Source organism: Pseudopodoces humilis, chromosome 10 (assembly GCF_049639895.1).
Source record: "Pseudopodoces humilis isolate 2021_Gansu_Grassland_sample_001 chromosome 10, ASM4963989v1, whole genome shotgun sequence".
NCBI lineage: Eukaryota > Metazoa > Chordata > Aves > Passeriformes > Paridae > Pseudopodoces > Pseudopodoces humilis.
Window position 1 is genome coordinate 31,305,519 of NC_142209.1, and position 19,417 is coordinate 31,324,935.

At 50.7% G+C, this 19,417-nt stretch overlaps 1 protein-coding gene across 2 annotated transcripts in view; it reads right to left on the reverse strand.

The window, feature by feature from the left end:
- NEGR1 (neuronal growth regulator 1) overlaps positions 1–19,417 on the reverse strand; it is a 180,116-nt gene that overhangs the window by 82,149 nt on the left and 78,550 nt on the right. For both annotated transcript variants that reach the window (XM_088060569.1, XM_005532764.3), the window contains exon 2: positions 10,325–10,557. In XM_088060569.1, coding sequence (XP_087916695.1) covers positions 10,325–10,557 — 233 coding nt within the window. The remainder of the gene's footprint in view (positions 1–10,324; positions 10,558–19,417) is intronic.

Consider the following 19,417-nt stretch of genomic DNA (forward strand, 5'->3'; position numbering starts at 1 on the left):
ACCATCGTTTGCTCAGCCAGAAAAGCAATAAAATGTAATAATTCAAAATAAACTCAGATTTCCCTTTCTTTATCCTGGCAGACAAAGGAAGAGCTGCACCCAGGGTGTGCAGGCTGCTGAAGGGGCTGTGCGAGTTTGGAGTCAGAGAACTGTAGAGTTATGGAATATCCTGAGCTGGATATTCATCATTCCCCTCCCTGGCCCTGCACAGCCCCCCCAGGATCCCACCCTGTGCTCCTGCAGCTCTGGGGGCAGAACCTTTCCCTAAAATCCCACCTAAACCCCCCTGGCCCAGCTCCAGCCATCCCTGTCCCAGGGGCTGGATCTCCCCGTGCCCCCTGGGGGGGTTTGTACACCCCAGCAGGGATGTGCAGCTTTTAAACACAAATTCCAGCCTAAGGGGGAAAAGGGATTTTCACTGAAGGATTTCTGCCACACACAAAGTGCCAAGAAAAGAATTCCAGACTAGAAAATTAGAGGTAAAACCTCATCACTGCTCCTTACAGGCAAAATGAGAATATTAGAGGGCTGTGACAGGTAAACAGTGATATACCTGTTGCTGCTTGTGCTGTCACAGGAACTAAATAAAAGAGCTGTAATGATTTGAGATGATCTCTTATAACTGCATTTTTCCTTTTGGAGAATTCTACAGGTTCAGTCTCTCTCCAGTGAGCCTGAATGACAGATTTACATCGTTTTCCCAAGATAGTTATTAAAATAATTTCCCTTGACAGTTCTCTGGCTGCATCACTCCCCCTCCTCTGTATCCCAACCATATGGCTCTGCTTACTTCCCATTTTGAGTGTTTTGCTCTGATGTGAAAAGCAGCTCCTGGTCCTTTCCTCTCAGCCCCGGTTCTCTCCCAGCTGTTCCAGGAGCACAGACCCACAGAATATTGGGAGCTGGAAGGGACCCCCAAGGAGCATCGACTCCAAATCCTCAGGGAATTCCATCCCAGAGCTGCTCCAGGGCTGGAGCCCCTCTGGAGCCAGGCTGGGAGAGCTGGGGGTGCTCACCTGGAGAGGAGAAGCTCCAGGGAGAGCTCAGAGCCCCTTGCAGGGCCTGAAGGGGCTCCAGGAGAGCTGGAGAGGGACTGGGGACAAGGGATGGAGGGACAGGACACAGGGAATGGCTGCCAGTGCCAGAGGGCAGGGCTGGATGGGATCTTGGGCAGGAATTGTTCCCTGGCAGGGTGGGCAGGCCCTGGGATGGAATTCCCAGAGCAGCTGGGGCTGTCCCTGGATCCCTGGCAGTGCCCAAGGCCAGGCTGGATGGGTTTGGAGCAGCCTGGGACAGTGGGAGCTGTCCCTGCCATGGCTGGGGGGGCTCTGGGTGGGGTTAAAGGTCCCTCCCAACCCAAACCAGTCCGGGATTTTATGAACCTGCAGCTCAATGACACAACCTCCCCTTGGATGTCACTGCCTTCCCCATCCCTTTCTGCTCTCCTCACTGCAGAGCCCAGGGGAGGGACCCCAGCACGGCCCCTCGGACCCTGACGTGATTTCCACTGGAAGCAGCTGCTCTTCCCCGAGAGAATTCCCTGAGAGAATCCCTGAGAGAATTCCCTGAGAGAATCCCTGAGAGAATCCCTGAGAGAATCCCTGAGAGAATTCCTGAGAGAATCCCTGAGAGAATTCCCTGAGAGAATCCCTGAGAGAATTCCTGAGAGAATCCCTGAGAGAATTCCTGAGAGAATCCCTGAGAGAATTCCTGAGAGAATTCCCTGAGAGAATCCCTGAGAGAATTCCTGAGAGAATCCCTGAGAGAATTCCTGAGAGAATTCCTGAGAGAATTCCTGAGAGAATCCCTGAGAGAATCCCTGAGAGAATCCCTGAGAGAATTCCTGAGAGAATTCCTGAGAGAATCCCTGAGAGAATCCCTGAGAGAATTCCTGAGAGAATTCCTGAGAGAATCCCTGAGAGAATTCCTGAGAGAATTCCTGCCCCCAGGGATGGAACCCCCTGTTGTGGCTGAATCAGACAGGAAGGTGAGGGAGGTACCAGCCCCATGCAAGGCCAGCAGTGCAGCTTTTCCTGCAGGATGCGTGCTGCTGTCCTGGCTGCAGTGCACAGCCATCCTCACTGCTCAGGTGCTGCTGGCCCTCATTTCTGTGCTTGCTTTCTCCCTGAGGCTTCCCCTGCTCTGTCCCCATCTCCCCTCATGGATTCCAGGGCTCTCTCAAATCCATCATTTGGAGCTGGAAGCCTCTGCCACAAGCACTTGCACTTTGATGTCAGTGGGACATTACAGAGGTGTATTCTCTGGTCCATCACCCCATTCATCCACTGAAATTCCTGCTGAACCCTTCTGGGATCACCAGAGTCCCCCCAGGCTGTCCCTACAGCCGTTCCCTTGGTACATTTTGCACAAGCTGTGCTCCCAGCTTGCAGCAGTTTGCTCTGGCTGTCTCTGGTTGTTGGCAAAGAGAGGCAGGACTGGTTGTGTTTGCATCACTCCAGCACGGAGATGTGGCTGCCCAGCCCGACCTTCCTGGGATGGGATCCCCTCGCTGTCAGGCTGGGCTTTGCAGGGCTCAGCACTAGAATTAATGTTAAAATGAAATTACTCAGCTCCTGTTGGCAGGTGATGGTGGTGAGATGATGGATCTCTGGCTGTACAGAACACAAATATATCCTGAGAACTTCCCAGCACCTCCACTCACTCCAGGGGAGCAAAGCTTGTTCCCTGGATTAAGTCACTGGACGCGAATTTATTCAGTATTTATTTTTGTTCTCACCACAGAGCCTAGAAATTAGTAATGATTATCTAACACTGAAACCTGGAATTGCTTTCCACATTATTAATTCCTCCTCCTGAGCTGCTGCAGAGCTGCCCCCATCCCACAGAAATGTGTTGGGAGTGGTGTGATTTAATCTTCCCGACATTGCAGTGACATGGGAACTGCTGGCGTTAATGGGGATTAATGGCACCATTAATATTCATATTCTGAATTCCTGTCAGGGCTGGCCTGCCCAGCAGGTCTGGATGCCTGACCAGAGGCAGCACAGGGAGAATTCCAGAGAATTCCACAGCACCCAGCAGCTTCCAGATGGCTCTGCAGGAAAACCAGCGGGATTTTGGGATTTTCGCTTCTTCCCAGCAGGGGCCCAGCCCAGCCTCAGCTGCTGAAGGGGAAAGTGACACTTTGAGCAGGGCATTGTCCCCAAAAGGGGATTTTAGCAGGGTTTTAGTGCAGGAGAACGAGCAGCAGCTCCATCCCTGCACTAACAAAGGCCGGGAGAACACATTCCCACAGTTCCAGCTTTGGAATGGCAGCGATGGCTCCAGCTCCAGCTCCTGTTGGGGTGACAGATCCAGCCCCAGGGACAGGTGACAGGGGGGTGACAGAAGGTGTCAGGGGGGTGACAGATCCAGCCCCAGTGTCAGGGGGGTGACAGATCCTGCCCCAGTGACAGTGGGGTGACAGATCCAGCCCCAGTGTCAGGGGGGTGACAGATCCTGCCCCAGTGACAGTGGGGTGACAGATCCAGCCCCAGGGACAGTGGGGTGACAGATCCAGCCCCAGTGACAGGGGGTGACAGATCCAGCCCCAGTGTCAGGGGGTGACAGATCCTGCCCCAGTGACAGGGGGTGACAGATCCTGCCCCAGTGACAGTGGGGTGACAGATCCTGCCCCAGTGTCAGGGGGTGACAGATCCAACCCCAGCCGCTCTGGGAATTCCATCCCAGGGCCTGCCCACCCTGCCAGGGAAGTGATGTCACAGTCACGTTATCCCCAATAAATCCCCCCAAATAACAGAGGCAATGAGAACGCGTCCATGGGGCAGTGAGAGCCCCACAGCACAGAAATAAAGGTTTCCACAAGATCTCACGGATGCCAGGGCGTGTCCTGGAGGTTGTTTCCCATCCTGTGAGCGAGCAGGAACAGCTTGTTTCCAGAAATCAATGGCAGCTTTAACAAGGAATGATTTCTTGTTCCTAAAGGGCTCTGGGTGTCTGTGCTGAGCAGAGTTATGAAGGAAATAATTTGCCATAGCTTTCAAACCCCAAACCTGGGCCGAGGAAAGTTCCACTCAGAGATTGCTTTTATCACATCCAGGGATTTGGGAATATTTATGGCCAAAACATTTGGGCGTGCTGACTCCATCCAATTCAGTGGGAGCACAAAACAAAGCCTCTGCTTTGAAGGGTTTCGAAGACTTTTTCTCCAAACCAACCCTTTCAGTGTGTAATGGAACTTGTGTTAATTACAATTCCTTTTGCCAGGATCTGTTTTACATAACAAAGCTAATCTGCCAACTATTAAGGAAATTTCCCCGTTTTCTCTTACAGATGATAGAAGGGGAAATAATATCATATTTTAAATGCAAAGTGGAGATGATTAAAATTGCAGTCTAAATAAAATAAGAACATTTCTGAATCCTAGAGACAACAAAACAAGTAATCCACAGGGGTCAACAGAATAACTCTCTTACAATTCTCTACTTGAGCCTTTGGTATTACAAAGCTTTTTCTAAGTAAGCAATTCTTAGCTGTTTATTCTGCTCCCTGTAACGTCTCCAGCACCGCTGGCCTTGAGGCAGGTTTGGAATCAGAGGCTTAGGAACGCTCTGGTTTTATCCAGCTCCTGAAGTGCCTCTTTATCCATTCAAATCTGCACACTCACATTCAAATTCACGTCTCTCTCCTGAGATTTTTGTTTAATCCTTTCCTTATAAACCAACATATTAACCCGAAGGGAGAAATGTTCAAAACATCAGGTAGGGGGGGATAAAAAAAAAAGAAAAGATGCCAAAATGTGCAGTGAAAGAGGAGGTTCTGTGCCTGCATCTCCTCCAGCACAGCATTCAAAATTCACCCATGGGGCTGTGCTGTGCTGCCTGCTCAAATTCCCCAGCTTTTGTCTGAGTAGCTGGGATAAAAGACCTGTGATAAGTGGGTATAATAGGAGCTGGAGTCATATTATGGGATTGTATTACGAATCAATGCTCTGTGGTTTGATTTTGCTGTAGTTTCCTCGTCTGGAGCTAAAGATCTTGTACTATTTTATTGTCCTGACGTGCAGGAGACGGAGCCCGGCAGTTTCAGTCTCTGCTTTGCACTGTGTTGGTGCTGCAAGGAGATTCCTCACAGATCTCCCTGCCAGACCTGCTCCCAGGAGCCACCATGGAATGTCACAGCGCTGGGTTTGAAGGAAACAGAGAGAGGGAATCAGGGAATCACAGAGTCCTTCGGGGTGGAAAAGCCCTCCCAGAGCCTGGAGTCCAAATCACTCCCCCAGCACTGCCCCGTGTCCACAAAGCCTCAAAGGGCTTGGAAACCTCTCCAGGGCTGGACAGCTTTTCCAGGGAAAACCCCTCCTGATCTCCAGCCCAAAGCTCCCCTTTGCCCTTGTCCCTGGAGCAGAGCCTGTCCCCAGAGCTGTCCCCTCCTGTCCCTGAGCCCTGCCAGGGACGGGAACCACGGCCTTTGCTGCCCTGGAATCTTTGGGTGGACAACTGAAAGTTTTCCTCACACCTTTAGGGAAGCTGTGCAATCAAAGATCCACTCCTTCAAATGGAGATTTTCCTGGCAGGAAACATTCAATCCCAACCCTTTAAAGCTGCCTTTCAAATTCCTCACAATCCAGTCCCACAGGATGAATCTGCCACTTCCCTTCTCGGTTGTTTTCTCAGTCGTCTCCAGAAATTTTCCTAAATTAGCTCCATCCATTCTTTTTAAAGACAGGCATTTGCTTCTGCTCTTTCCAACTGGTGGATTTGGCTGCCTGCAAATATCAGATATTGTCATCATCCTCCCTTTACCCCTTCCTAGGCTACAAACTCGGAATGGAACTGTGGGGGTTTGGAAGTGAAGGAGGAGTGTGCAGAGCACAGGAGTGTGTGCAGAACACGAGGAAATGAGGATGTCTCGCTCTTCCAGCGATGACTGGACCTGAGAAGAGGTTTTTATCCGACGGTGGTGTCTCCAGGAGGATGTTCAGCGTGCCATGAGCTGCCGTCAGGCTAAAGGGGAGCGGCTGCCCTCGGTCCTTCCCTCAGCCAGGGGGCTCAGCTGGGACACTGAGCTGTTCCAGAGTCCTCCTGCTTCATCCCCTTCCTTCCCAGGAACCCCACAGCCCCTGGAAGAATGGTTTGGGGTCCTTCTGGCAGCCTGGGGCTCCCAGGACCTCCCCAGCTGGGTGGATTTGTTTCACTGAGGGAGGTGGATCCTTATTTTGTTTAACCCAAGCGTTTTCTCCGGGGGAATGGTTTGGTTGTTTAGCTGTATCCCATGTTTTTTCCTCTTTCTGCGCCTGGCATTGCCACATAACACAAGAAGTTCCTGAAAGACCCTTTGGACTCTGCTTCAGGCACCTCCAGCGAGAGTCTCAGGGGTCACCAACCATCCCAGGGCACTTAATTCAGTGGAACAGAAGCAGCACTCTTCAGGCCCCCCAGGAAATGATCATTTTGTGCCGACTGTCCTCCGCCTGCAGATCCCACAAGATGGAAATTTCAGGTTTAAAATGGAAATTCGGTTGCAGCCGTGACTAAAGCACCTCCAACGTGGCAGAATTATGAGTTTCAGATGAGAGCAGCCCTGCTCCACTCCAGATAAAATATCCCTGATTTCCATCCCTGTAAATGAGATCACCTCCCAGCACCAACGTTTCCAGTGCCCTGAGCCCGGCAGGGCAGGGAAAAAGCTCTCAAACCTATTTCAGAGTGAGAGATCCCCCGCAGCCCCTGGGAGGGACGAGTGGGGGAGGAATTTAATGAATGGATAAAAGGCACAAATCCTGGTGAGAGCACTGGGATCAGACGCTGATGGCACAGCACTGCAGGAGCTGCAGCGAGGCCGTGGCAGGGCCAGGGGGTCTCTGTCCCTCAGCAAACCTCCCAGAGCAAACCTCCCTCTCCAGAACTGTTTTCCCATCTTTTTCTCCCTCTGCTGAGCAGGGACAGGATGGTAAGGGCGGCTGGCACCAGCAAGTTAATTTTATAAAGAAAACTGACACCCTGCTCGAGTGCTGGCAATTTAAAAGAGTAATGGATTGTCAGTTTTAGCTGGGAAGTGGTTGTTAGATGATTTTAAAGTCTTTTGCATATTTATTTTGTCCCACTTTAAATAAATTTGGGGAAGATTTATCTCGTTAGCTTCAAATGCAAGTCCCTCTTGGCCTGGCTGAGGAAACAAATTAGACTTTGCAAACATTGCAAAGACTAAATCAATACATTAATATTTAGGGGACATTAAGGGGGTTTATTAAACAGAAAAAGGGCCTAGAGTATTACTTTGGGAACATTATACATGTTTAAATAAAAACCCGAGGTTGTGGTTCCTGACTGAATCTGTAAAAGGCATTTCCATGGAAAACTGAATTATTCACAGCTCCCGTGTCGGGAGCAGATTCCCACAGGGATGAGGTGGAGGGCACAGGAGAGGGGCTGGGAGCCACAGCCAGGGCTGTCCCGAGCCTGCCCAGCCTGGATGGATGCAAATAAAGATAAGATGTCAAGTGGCTGATGGCAGCAGGGTTTTGTGTCCCTGCTCCCTGCTCCGGGCGTTTGGGAGCGCTGGAAGCAGGAGCTGGGCTGCTGTGGGCTGGGGAAGGACAAGGGGACACGGAAGGGACACCGGGGGGACCTGGGGACAGGGGTGGCCCAGGGTTGGGATCTGGTGACCTGTGCCAGCTGTGCACCCTCAGCACCCAAACCCAGCCCCAAAACCCCTGATCCAGGGTGCCAGAGGGTGCTGGGGCTGCAGCATCTCCACAGAAGGGACACAGGGACACAGGGACACAGCCCTGTCCTCGGGGACACCACGGGCTCAGGCCTGCCTGCCACTGCCACGGCCAGAATCCCATCACCCCAAACCCCCTCCTGGCTCCCTGTGTCCCTGTCACCCTGTCCTGCTGATTCCCATCATCCCAAACCCCCTCCTGGCTCCCAGTGTCCCTGTCACCCTGTCCTGCTGACTCCCATCACCCCAAACCCCCTCCTGGCTCCCAGTGTCCCTGTCACCCTGTCCTGCTGACTCCCATCATCCCAAAGCCTCTCCTGGCTCCCAGTGTCCCTGTCACCCTGTCCCAGGGTATCCCATGGGAACCACTGTCCCAAACCTCGGCCTCCCTCCCTGCTCAGCCCATCCACAGCAGGATGGGAGCTGGGACAAGGGATGGAGGGACAGGACACAGGGAATGGCTGCCAGTGCCAGAGGGCAGGGCTGGATGGGATCTTGGGCAGGAATTGTTCCCTGGCAGGGTGGGCAGGCCCTGGGATAGAATTCCCAGAGCAGCTGGGGCTGTCCCTGGATCCCTGGCAGTGCCCAAGGCCAGGCTGGATGGGTTTGGAGCAGCCTGGGACAGTGGCAGCTGTCCCTGCCAGGGTACCAGGATAACTCCCTGTGCCATCCCCTGGTATCTCCTTGTGCCATCCCAGGAACCCTCTGGAGCAGGAGTGGACGTTCCAGTCCCTCACAGCAGAGCTCAGGGCAGGCAGAACAGCCCTGGCTGTGAGCTCCTGGTCCCACTGGGAATACAGATGGATTCAAGGGAGTCCCTGTGGAAAGGCAGAGCTGAGGAGCTGCTGGAGCAGCCCTCCCACACCTGTCCCATCCCCACCTGTCCCCAGCCCAGAGCACCCAGTGCCACCTCCAGGGATGGGCACTGCAAACCTCCCTGGGCAGTTCCAGTGTCTGACCCCCCTTTCCATGGGGAAATTCCTGCTGCTGCCCACCCTGAGCTCCCCTGGCCAGCCTGGCTCCCTCTCCTCTGTCCCTGCACACCCCCAAGCTGAGCGCTGACGGGTCCTGAGGCCTCTGACAAAGGTCACAAAAACGCCTGGATGACATTTGATAAAACAGACACAGAGCTCAGGGCTCCAGCCCAGCATTCCTGCAGGATCCCAGAGGTGCCACAGGTAAGGGGAATTGGTCAGGGGGTGGCTCACCCCGTTATTTCCGGGGGATTTCCAAGTGCCACACGGATTAATAGGGATTGCCAGTTCAATTCTTCTTTTATATTCATTGCTTTATTACTCATAAAAATGCAAAAGAAAATGTTAATGATGATTGCACCAAAGACTAATAAGTTAAAGCCTTAGGTTATACTTTGCATTTCTGAAGATACAAATGCAATTGCTTAATAATTATGCATATTTTTAACTATTGAGTTATTATTTCTCTATATGCTTGTAGTTAGCCTAATTAATTTTAAGCTCCTGTTGATATATTTTACACATGCAATTAATTTCCAACTTGTTTTTTTAGCCCTTGCATGAGGGCATTAATTATTAGGAAGACAATCATAACCAAGAATTGTTCACCCTGGAACAATACAATAAATATTAAATCTATGGGGAAGGGAAGGGAAGGGAAGGGAAGGGAAGGGAAGGGAAGGGAAGGGAAGGGAAGGGAAGGGAAGGGAAGGGAAGGGAAGGGAAGGGAAGGGAAGGGAAGGGAAGGAAGGGAAGGGAAGGGAAGGAAGGGAGGGGAAGGGAAGGGAAGGGAAGGGAGGGGAAGGGAAGGAAAGGGAAGGGAAGGGAAGGGAGGGGAAGGGAAGGGAAGGGAAGGGAAGGGAAGGGAAGGGAAGGGAAGGGAAGGGAAGGGAAGGGAAGGGAAGGGAAGGGAAGGGAAGGGAAGGAAGGGAAGGGAAGGGAAGGTGCGGGAAGGGAAGGGAGGGGAAGGAGCGGGAAGGGAAGGGAAGGAAAGGTGCGGGAAGGGAAGGGAAGGGAGGGTGCGGGAAGGAAAGGGAAGGTGGGGGGAGGGAAGGGAAGGGGAGGGAAGGGAAGGGGCTGGAGAGGAAGGGAAGGGAAGGGAAGTGAAGGGAAGAGAAGGGGAGGGAAGGGAAGGGAAGGGAAGGGAAGGGAAGGGAAGGGAAGGGAAGGGAAGGGAAGGGAGGGGAAGGGAGGGGAAGGGGGGGGAAGGGAAGGAGGGGGAAGGGAAGGGAAGGGAAGGGAAGGGAAGGGAAGGGAAGGGAAGGGAAGGGAAGGGAAGGGAAGGGAAGGTGCGGGAAGGGAAGGGAAGGGAAGGGAAGGGAAGGGAAGGGAAGGGAAGGGAAGGGAAGGGAAGGGAAGGGAAGGGAAGGGAAGGGAAGGGAAGGGAAGGGAAGGGAAGGGAAGGGAAGGGAAGGGAAGGGAAGGGAAGGGAAGGGAAGGGAAGGGAAGGGAAGGGAAGGGAAGGGAAGGGAAGGGAAGGGAAGGGAAGGGAAGGGAAGGGAAGGGAAGGGAAGGGAAGGGAAGGGAAGGGAAGGGAAGGGAAGGGAAGGGAAGGGAAGGGAAGGGAAGGGAAGGGAAGGGAAGGGAAGGGAAGGGAAGGGAAGGGAAGGGAAGGGAAGGGAAGGGAAGGGAAGGGAAGGGAAGGGAAGGGAAGGGGGGCTCACCTTGCACAGTCAGGTGCACCTGCATGGTCCTGGGTGTATGCTGGGTCTGCACAGAGCAGGTGTAGGGCCCATCATCGGTCACATCCACGTCCTGGATCTGCAGGCTGTACTCCCTCCTGTTGTCCGTGGCGATGGACACGCGGGGATCCACGGACCACTTGTCACTGCCCGCGAAGATGATGCTGGAGCGGTTCAGCCAGGCCCCTTTGGAGGTTCCATCTTCCAGGTAACACCTGGGGAAAGGGAAGCTGTGAGCACGGGGAGGAGCTGCTCAGTGCCTCTGGCTGCTGCTGGGTTTGGGCTGGACACAGCTGTGATTTCCAGCGTTGAACTCAGCCTGGGAACCATTTGTTAACTCGGAATCACCCACGCCCCAGAGCCCAGCTTCCAAACAGATGTGTGTGCCTGTGCCTCCTGCCCGCTGCTGCTGCTGGGAGAGCCCGGGGGAGCAGCAGCAGCAGGAAAACCTCAGATATTGCTGGCCCAGCCCTTCCTCCTGCAGCCTCAGCCCTGAGGGTCAGCAGCAACCTGTGCTCCATGGAAAACTCCTGCCCTGTTCCTGAGGCACAGCCACTTTCTGCTGCTGACTTCAGGAGCCAGGAGACTCTTCCCAGGAAAACCATCCAGACACAGAGAGTCCAAAGCAGCTTCTCCTCAGAGGCTTCATAGAACTTCATATTCCCCCATTCCCAGAGTGCCCCAATGGTTTGGGTGGGAAGGGACCTGACAGCCCATCCCATCCCAGTCCATCCCAGTCCATCCCATCCCATGGATCCCATCCCATGGATCCCAGTCCAGCCCAGCCCAGGGTGTCCAGCAGGGACAAGGGAGCTCCTCCCTGGGGCTGGAAGTGAGGGGATGCCAGGACAGGGAGAAGAGGCAGGAGCAGCTTTATTCTGGGAGCTGCTGGAGGAGCCTGGGCCTGCCCGAGGGGTGAGGGGGGTGGAGGATGTCTAAGCCTGGCTCAACACCTCTGTGCTCCAGCTCTCCACATCCAGCACGTGGGGAAAGGCAGAGCAGCGATGGGAGAACGGGCAGAGGAAAACCTGGATGGACCCAGGGCTGTGAGCAGGACCCAGGAGCCATCAGGAAGAGATGCTGTGGCACTGGGAAATCTGCATCTCCTTCCAGAAATTAACCACTCTTCAGGAAATGTGGGGAATGAATTAGGCAAATTCAGACTCACCCCCGCGCCCACCTTGGAATTTAAGGCTTTGAAACAATTTTAAAAGCTGAAGGAAGGTAATGAGGATAATACAAAGTGCAACAGACTAAGGGGACTTTTTTATTTTATAAAGAGCTTTCTACATGAAGGAAATCCAGGAGAAGAAGGGGATGCAATAGAGCTCATCCCTTTGATGAAACATTAAAATAGCACAGCCATAGAAAGTGAAGGGAGGAAATGGTGATTTGGTGGCTTAAGCATCTGGCAGTATTGTTTAAGTGGAAAATGACATTCCATTCAGGAATAAGAAAACTGGAAACATCAGGCTGAAATTGTTCAGAAACAAAGCCTGAGAATAACCATTCATTTAATTAATGATCTCAGCGTTAAATCTGAAAGGGTTCTGAGAGAAGCTGTGGGATAAAAATTCCCCATTTACAGAGCAGAGGAATGGGATGTCACCGGGAAGTGGCACTTTGAGGTTGGGATCCCTGCAGGAGGAGTTCTGTAGGGTCTGGTGCCATCCAGGGAAGGCAAGGAGCCTCTTTCAAAGTCCTGTGAACGTTTTGAACTGGATTCTAATGAACAGCAGGGTGGGAGAGGCAGAGAAAGCTCCAATTCATGGAGGTTTTTCTACCACGTGTTTCTTTCCCACTGTATTTCTGCAGCAGCTGGATCCAGTCCATCACAGCCAGGCTGAGCAGCCGGGGCTGGGGGAGCTGTCCCTGCTCCCTGGTGTGGAATGAGATGAGATTTACGGTCCCTCCCAGCCCAAACCACTCTGGGACTCCATTGAATCAGGATTTCTGAAGAGTTAAGGTTTTAGCCAGGAGTTAGAAGCAATTTATAATGATCGAGATGAAAGTCAGATGAGCAAATGGCAGGTTAATGATTATTAGATGCTTAAGCCAGAGCTAATTGTTCTATTGTTGACAGAAGTGCAGTGAGTGGTTCCAGGAACAGAGGGAACCCAGGGAGAGCAAGGGCAGCACCTGGGCTCTGCCCCAGCCCATCCCTGAGCAGGGCCTGGATCCTGCCACAGCTCACACTCACCTGAGGAAAACATTCCTGACTTCCCTGGATCCTGCCACAGCTCACACTCACCTGAGGAAAACATTCCTGACTTCCCTGGATCCTGCCAGAGCTCACACTCACCTGAGGAAAACATTCCTGACTTCCCTGGATCCTGCCAGAGCTCACACTCACCTGAGGAAAACATTCCTGACTTCCCTGGATCCTGCCAGAGCTCACACTCACATGAGGAAAACATTCCTGACTTCCCTGGATCCTGCCAGAGCTCACACTCACATGAGGAAAACATTCCTGACTTCCCTGGATCCTGCCACAGCTCACACTCACCTGAGGAAGACATTCCTGACTTCCCTGGATCCTGCCACAGCTCACACTCACCTGAGGAAAACATTCCTGACTTCCCTGGATCCTGCCACAGCTCACACTCACCTGAGGAAAACATTCCTGACTTCCCTGGATCCTGCCAGAGCTCACACTCACCTGAGGAAAACATTCCTGACTTCCCTGGATCCTGCCACAGCTCACACTCACCTGAGGAAGACTTTCCTGGCTCCATCCCTTGAGGCCACTGACCCAAGTCCAGCCCAGCCACCCAAACCAAGAGAAGAACTGAGCAGGGTGAGGGACCCAGGGGCTCATTTTAATGCTGAGTGGGGATGGGAGGTGCTGGGGGTGGCCAGATGGGCTGGAAGGTGTGGATGGATGGGGATGGAAGGGTTTGGGGAACAAACAGAGGGAGCAGAACCTTGTTTGGGGCGGTCACACCTTTTGGGGACGATCCCCTGCTGCCCAGCGGTGAATAAACATCCCTTTGGAACTTTAATTAGTGATCATTGTCTGAGATCGCATTTACCATTTCATTAATTGCACTGTCCCACTGTTTATTCACACTCACACATCCAGAGCTTGGAGGGAAATGTTAGTGCTGTGAATTCTTCCCACAGGAGAGAAAAGCCTCCTCCTCCTCCTCCTCCTCTCCCTGCACACAAACCTGACTGCACCAACTCCTGCTCTCCCTGTGTGGCTTGCCAGGAAAAAATTCCTCAGAAAGAATTCCCAGCATCTCTGAGGTTGGAAAAGACCTCCAGGACCACAGGGTGGGATGGGCTGGGCTTTGTGGTCCTGGGACATCCCAGGCACCCACAGCTCCTGCAGCTCCTGCAGCACCCACAGCACCCACAGCTCCTGCAGCTCCTGCAGCTCCTGCAGCACCCACAGCTCCTGCAGCTCCTGCAGCACCCGCAGCTCCTGCAGCACCCACAGCTCCTGCAGCACCCACAGCACCCACAGCTCTCCCCTGTCCCCTGTCCCTGGGAACTGCTCTGGGATGCTGCACACTTTGTCTGGAACCTTCCCCAGAGCTGTTTCCAGCTCCAGCAGCAGCCAATATCCTGTATTTTCCCACCACCCACGTGGGATGTGATGGATGAAGTGCATATTTACCCCGTGGAAGCAGCAATCAAATGATTCATCTCAGAAATGTTTTCTAATCTAACAAATTTAATCCCTTTCTGTTTGCAAATCGCTTCCCAGTGCTGGAGCCCCAGTCACTGCCTGCAGCTCTCCTGCAGGACACTGAGCTCACCTTCCCCCAGTCTCTGGCCATCAGAGCCTGCACTGGATTTTAAACAGAGAAAAAACAGGAATTTTACTGTTTAAAGGAGGGCTTGGCCTCTCCCCTAAACCTTCCCAGTTTCCTGAGGAAGAGCAGCCTTTCCACCCATGGTTTGTGTGAGCCCGGGCATCTCCTGCCCCAGGGCAGCGGCTCCAGCAGAGCACCACGAGCTTCAACAGAAATGAAACCAGTAAAACCCTTCTGTGGTATATTAATGGATAATTCTGGTTTCTTTCTATGTGTACATAAGTAAATAAAAACTGGTTACATGCATTGAGCAAGCAGAGGTTGCAGCAGGGACAGCCCGAGAGGAAAAGGACAATCTGCAAAGGAACCAAGTGGCACCGGGGAAATCAGAGCCCACCCCGGCGAGATTGGAGTACAAACAACACAGTGATTCACATCTGAGATCAGACTGGTGTGAAACTTCACATCTGAGATCAGACTGGTGTGATTCCTCACATCTGAGATCAGACTGGTGTGATTATTCACATCTGATATCAGACTGGTGTGATTATTCACATCTGATATCAGACTGGTGTGATTGATTATTCACATCTGAGATCAGACTGGTGTGATTATTCACATCTGAGATCAGACTGGTGTGAAACTTCACATCTGAGATCAGACTGGTGTGATTGATTATTCACATCTGAGATCAGACTGGTGTGATTATTCACATCTGAGATCAGACTGGTGTGATTATTCACATCTGAGATCAGACTGGTGTGATTATTCACATCTGAGATCAGACTGGTGTGATTATTCACATCTGAGATCAGACTGATGTGATTCCTCACATCTGATATCAGACTGATGTGATTGATTCTTCACATCTGAGATCAGACTGATGTGATTCCTCACATCTGAGATCAGACTGGTGTGATTGATTCTTCACATCTGAGATCAGACTGATGTGATTCCTCACATCTGAGATCAGACTGATGTGATTGATTATTCACATCTGAGATCAGACTGATGTGATTGATTATTCACATCTGAGATCAGACTGGTGTGATTATTCACATCTGAGATCAGACTGATGTGATTGATTATTCACATCTGAGATCAGACTGATGTGATTGATTATTCACATCTGAGATCAGACTGATGTGATTGATTATTCACATCTGAGATCAGACTGGTGTGATTGATTATTCACATCTGATATCAGACTGATGTGATTGATTATTCACATCTGAGATCAGACTGGTGTGATTCCTCACATCTGAGATCAGACTGATGTGATTGATTATTCACATCTGAGATCAGACTGGTGTGATTCCTCACATCTGAGATCAGACTGATGTGATTGATTATTCACATCTGAGATCAGACTGGTGTGATTATTCACATCTGAGATCAGACTGGTGTGAAACTTCACATCTGATATCAGGCTGATGTGATTGATTATTCACATCTGAGATCAGACTGGTGTGATTGATTATTCACATCTGAGATCAGACTGGTGTGATTATTCACATCTGATATCAGACTGGTGTGATTGATTATTCACATCTGATATCAGACTGGTGTGATTGATTATTCACATCTGATATCAGACTGGTGTGATTGATTATTCACATCTGATATCAGACTGGTGTGATTGATTATTCACATCTGAGATCAGACTGATGTGATTGATTATTCACATCTGAGATCAGACTGATGTGATTGATTATTCACATCTGAGATCAGACTGATGTGATTCCTCACATCTGAGATCAGACTGATGTGATTGATTCTTCACATCTGAGATCAGACTGATGTGATTGATTATTCACATCTGAGATCAGACTGATGTGATTGATTATTCACATCTGATATCAGACTGATGTGATTATTCACATCTGATCTCAGGCTGATGTGATTGATTATTCACATCTGATCTCAGGCTGATGTGATTGATTATTCACATCTGATCTCAGGCTGATGTGATTGATTATTCACATCTGATCTCAGGCTGATGTGATTGATTATTCACATCTGATCTCAGGCTGATGTGATTGATTATTCACATCTGATCTCAGGCTGATGTGATTCTCCTGGCCCACACATCTCAATACTCAGTTCCAGTAATTCCCTTCTCCCTCAGAACTTCCTTCACAAACCAAACACAGGATATCTCCGGATCATGTATCTCAATACTCAGTTCCTGTAAAGCCACTCAAACCCTTTCCTCCCTTCTCGGAAATCTAATTAACAAACTTACAATAAATAAGAATATGCAACAGACTCGGAGAGGAAGAACTGTGCAGCCCCAGGCTGTAGAAACTGGATAAAAACCCATTCCTACAGAAGATTTTTGGTGGACTTGGGGGAGTCAGGAGGGTAAGAACTGATTCAGAGTTCACCCAGTGTCGATTCCTGGGCTCGACACTTTAACCTTAACTGTGATCGTGGTTGTCCCTCTTTTTTTTTGACAAATTTTTCACACATTTTTCCTAAGTTTATTATTAATAAATTTGGCTGTATTTCATTTATAACACTTCCAACAGCAGTCTCTGGGAAATCATTCATTGAAAGGATGACCAACAGTAAAACCAGCAAATATCAGTGGCCTTCCCTCTCTTTTTCCCTTCCTCTCTTCCCCTTTCCTCTCTTTCCCTGTGTTGTTTATATTAAACTCCCTGCACATCACAGCAGCTCTTCCTGCAATGGCATTTTTAAAATCTATGCACAGAACCAATTATTTTTAGCAATTAATAATAACACTGCAGCACAACTGAAGAAAGCATAACACTCATTAAATAAAAGTGAATTTTACTCCTTTTACCTTCCCATGGCTTGGGAAAGTATTGATGGAACCATGGCTCATGAACTCAGCGGAGAATTCTTCTATATTTAAATTTGGGAGATGGAAAAAAAGCACAATTTCTTTTTTAACTGATGATTGTAATCAGAAATTCCCCACACAACAAGCATAAAAAATAGATTTTAATGTTAACTGTCATACACGGCTGAGGGCACTTTATTATTTTTCCAATCATTATTAATGGGGATGATCTTCTGTAATTTGTAAGTACAGAAAATATAGTCTCACCCAGCTTCCCTCAAGTTTTTAATCCTCTTTTTTTTTAATGCCTCCTACTTTCCCAGCTCTCTAGTCTATTATTCCACCATAATTAAAACAGAGATCCATTAATCTTTGTAAAAAAACAGTTCTTCCAGTTGCTTAATTAAAACTGCAGAGGGGCTGTGCTCCAGGAGGCTCCCCGGGCTTGGATCCCAGCTGAAGGACATGGAATGCACCCCAGCCTCCCCTGCTCATAAATCCCAGGAATGTGGGACATTCCCTGTGCCCAAAGAGCCCGGGACCCCTCCCTGGGGCTGCAGCTGGAAGTGCTTGGGCACTGCCTGAAAGGTGAGAAACCTCAGGATAAATCTCAGAATTCTGGAAGGGTTTGGGTTGGGAGAGACCTCAAATCCCACCCAGAGCCCCCCCAGCCATGGCAGGGACAGCTGCCACTGTCCCAGGCTGCTCCAAACCCATCCAGCCTGGCCTTGGGCACTGCCAGGGATCCAGGGACAGCCCCAGCTGCTCTGGGAATTCCATCCCAGGGCCTGCCCACCCTGCCAGGAGGGATTTGTCCCTAATCTCCACTCTAACCCTGCCTCCCTTGGGTTTAAAGTCTTTTATATTATTGATCCTTTTGCTTTTTGTTCAGAATTTGCTTTCTCACATCTGCTGTGGCTCAAAGCCTGGAATTCTGCACAGGACCTTGCCCTGCTGCTCATTCCCCCCGGGTCTGGATTTTATTTGCAGAACTGGTTTGGTTCCATCGGTGCCTCAGGGAGCTGATGCCTCTCTGGCCAGGCTGGGCAGTGGTGCTGGACAGTCCTGGCTGTCCCCAGCCCATCCCTGCCTGTCCCTGAGCCCATCCCTGCCTGTCCCCATCCCTGGCTGTCCCTGAGCCCATCCCTGGCTGTCCCTGAGCCCAGCCCTGCCTGTCCCCATCCCTGGCTGTCCCTGTCCCCAGCCCTGCCTGTCCCCAGCCCATCCCTGTCTGTCCCCAGCCCATCCCTGCCTGTCCCCAGCCCTGCCTGTCCCCAGAGCCCAGAGCTGCTGCTGCTGCTGCCCCAATCCCCCTTTCCTTGTGGAATTCCAGCTGTTCCAGGCCTGAGAGGGAGCAGCTGGAGCCAAGGGAGGTGCTGGGGGTGGCAGGGCACGGGAATTGCTCCAGGAAGGGAGGCTGGTGACCAGAAAGGTTTAGTGGGGTTAAACATCTCAATCCTAAACAGCTTCTGCTTCCCCAGGAAGCGTTTATCAGTGAGATCCAAATGTCCCGTGTCCTGCAGAGGGAGACTGCTCCGTCCCGAGCGTGGACAGAGAAACTGCTGCTGCCACAACCGCACAGAATTCATGTCTTGTTTTTAATTATACAAAAATATCCCCCCTCTCCCCTTCACAGATGTATTTTCATACTGAAATGGACAAAACACTGCGGTGTAAAGCTCAGAATTTTTAGTCATTAATCACTTCCTTCATGGGAGTCCATGTTATTTTCTCTTTGAAGGCTCAGAAATAATATCCCACACCCCTGGTGGTGTGAGAGCCTTGGTTTCAGCTTCAGAGAGTGACTCCCAAATTCATCACATTATTTGAAATATTAAAAAGAGTCTGGCTGCTGCATTTGATATTTATTAATTCCTGGAGATTTATGACAGAGAAACACTGACTTCCAGAAATTATGACGAAGACATTACCAATGCAGAAAAGTAAGGAAACAATTCATCACAAGGCTTTGCCTTTATGGTTTTACACTTTTCTTAAGGGAAAGGGGTCTTGGAAAATTTGGGAGCCAATTGTGTTTATTTTATAGGAGTACCAAAGTCAGAGGTTTTTTCTGACTCTTCTTTTACCACACAAAACCGAAACACAAATTAAAGGAATAAAAAGCACCATAAGCTCTGAGACCACAGCAAGGCAAATGTCTGGAGAACGAGAAAACATTTCCTGTTACTTCCCAAATTTCCAATATCCCAGCGTGTCACTGAGGGGCTTTAGCATCCAGAAATATCCAGCTGGATTAGAACAGTCATTAAGTGCCTTCATGTCAGTTTTGGAACACTTCCATTGGTCCTTATTTTTAATTCCCAAAGGAAAGCCAGGTTTCCTTCCCAGCCAGCAGCCCTTTCCATGGGGAAATTCCTGCTGCTGCCCACCCTGAGCTCCCCTGGCCCAGCCTGAGGCCGTTCCCTCTCCTCCTGTCCCTGTTCCTGGGAGCAGATCCCAAATCCCCCCGGCTGTCCCCTCCTGCCAGGGACTTGTGCAGAGCCA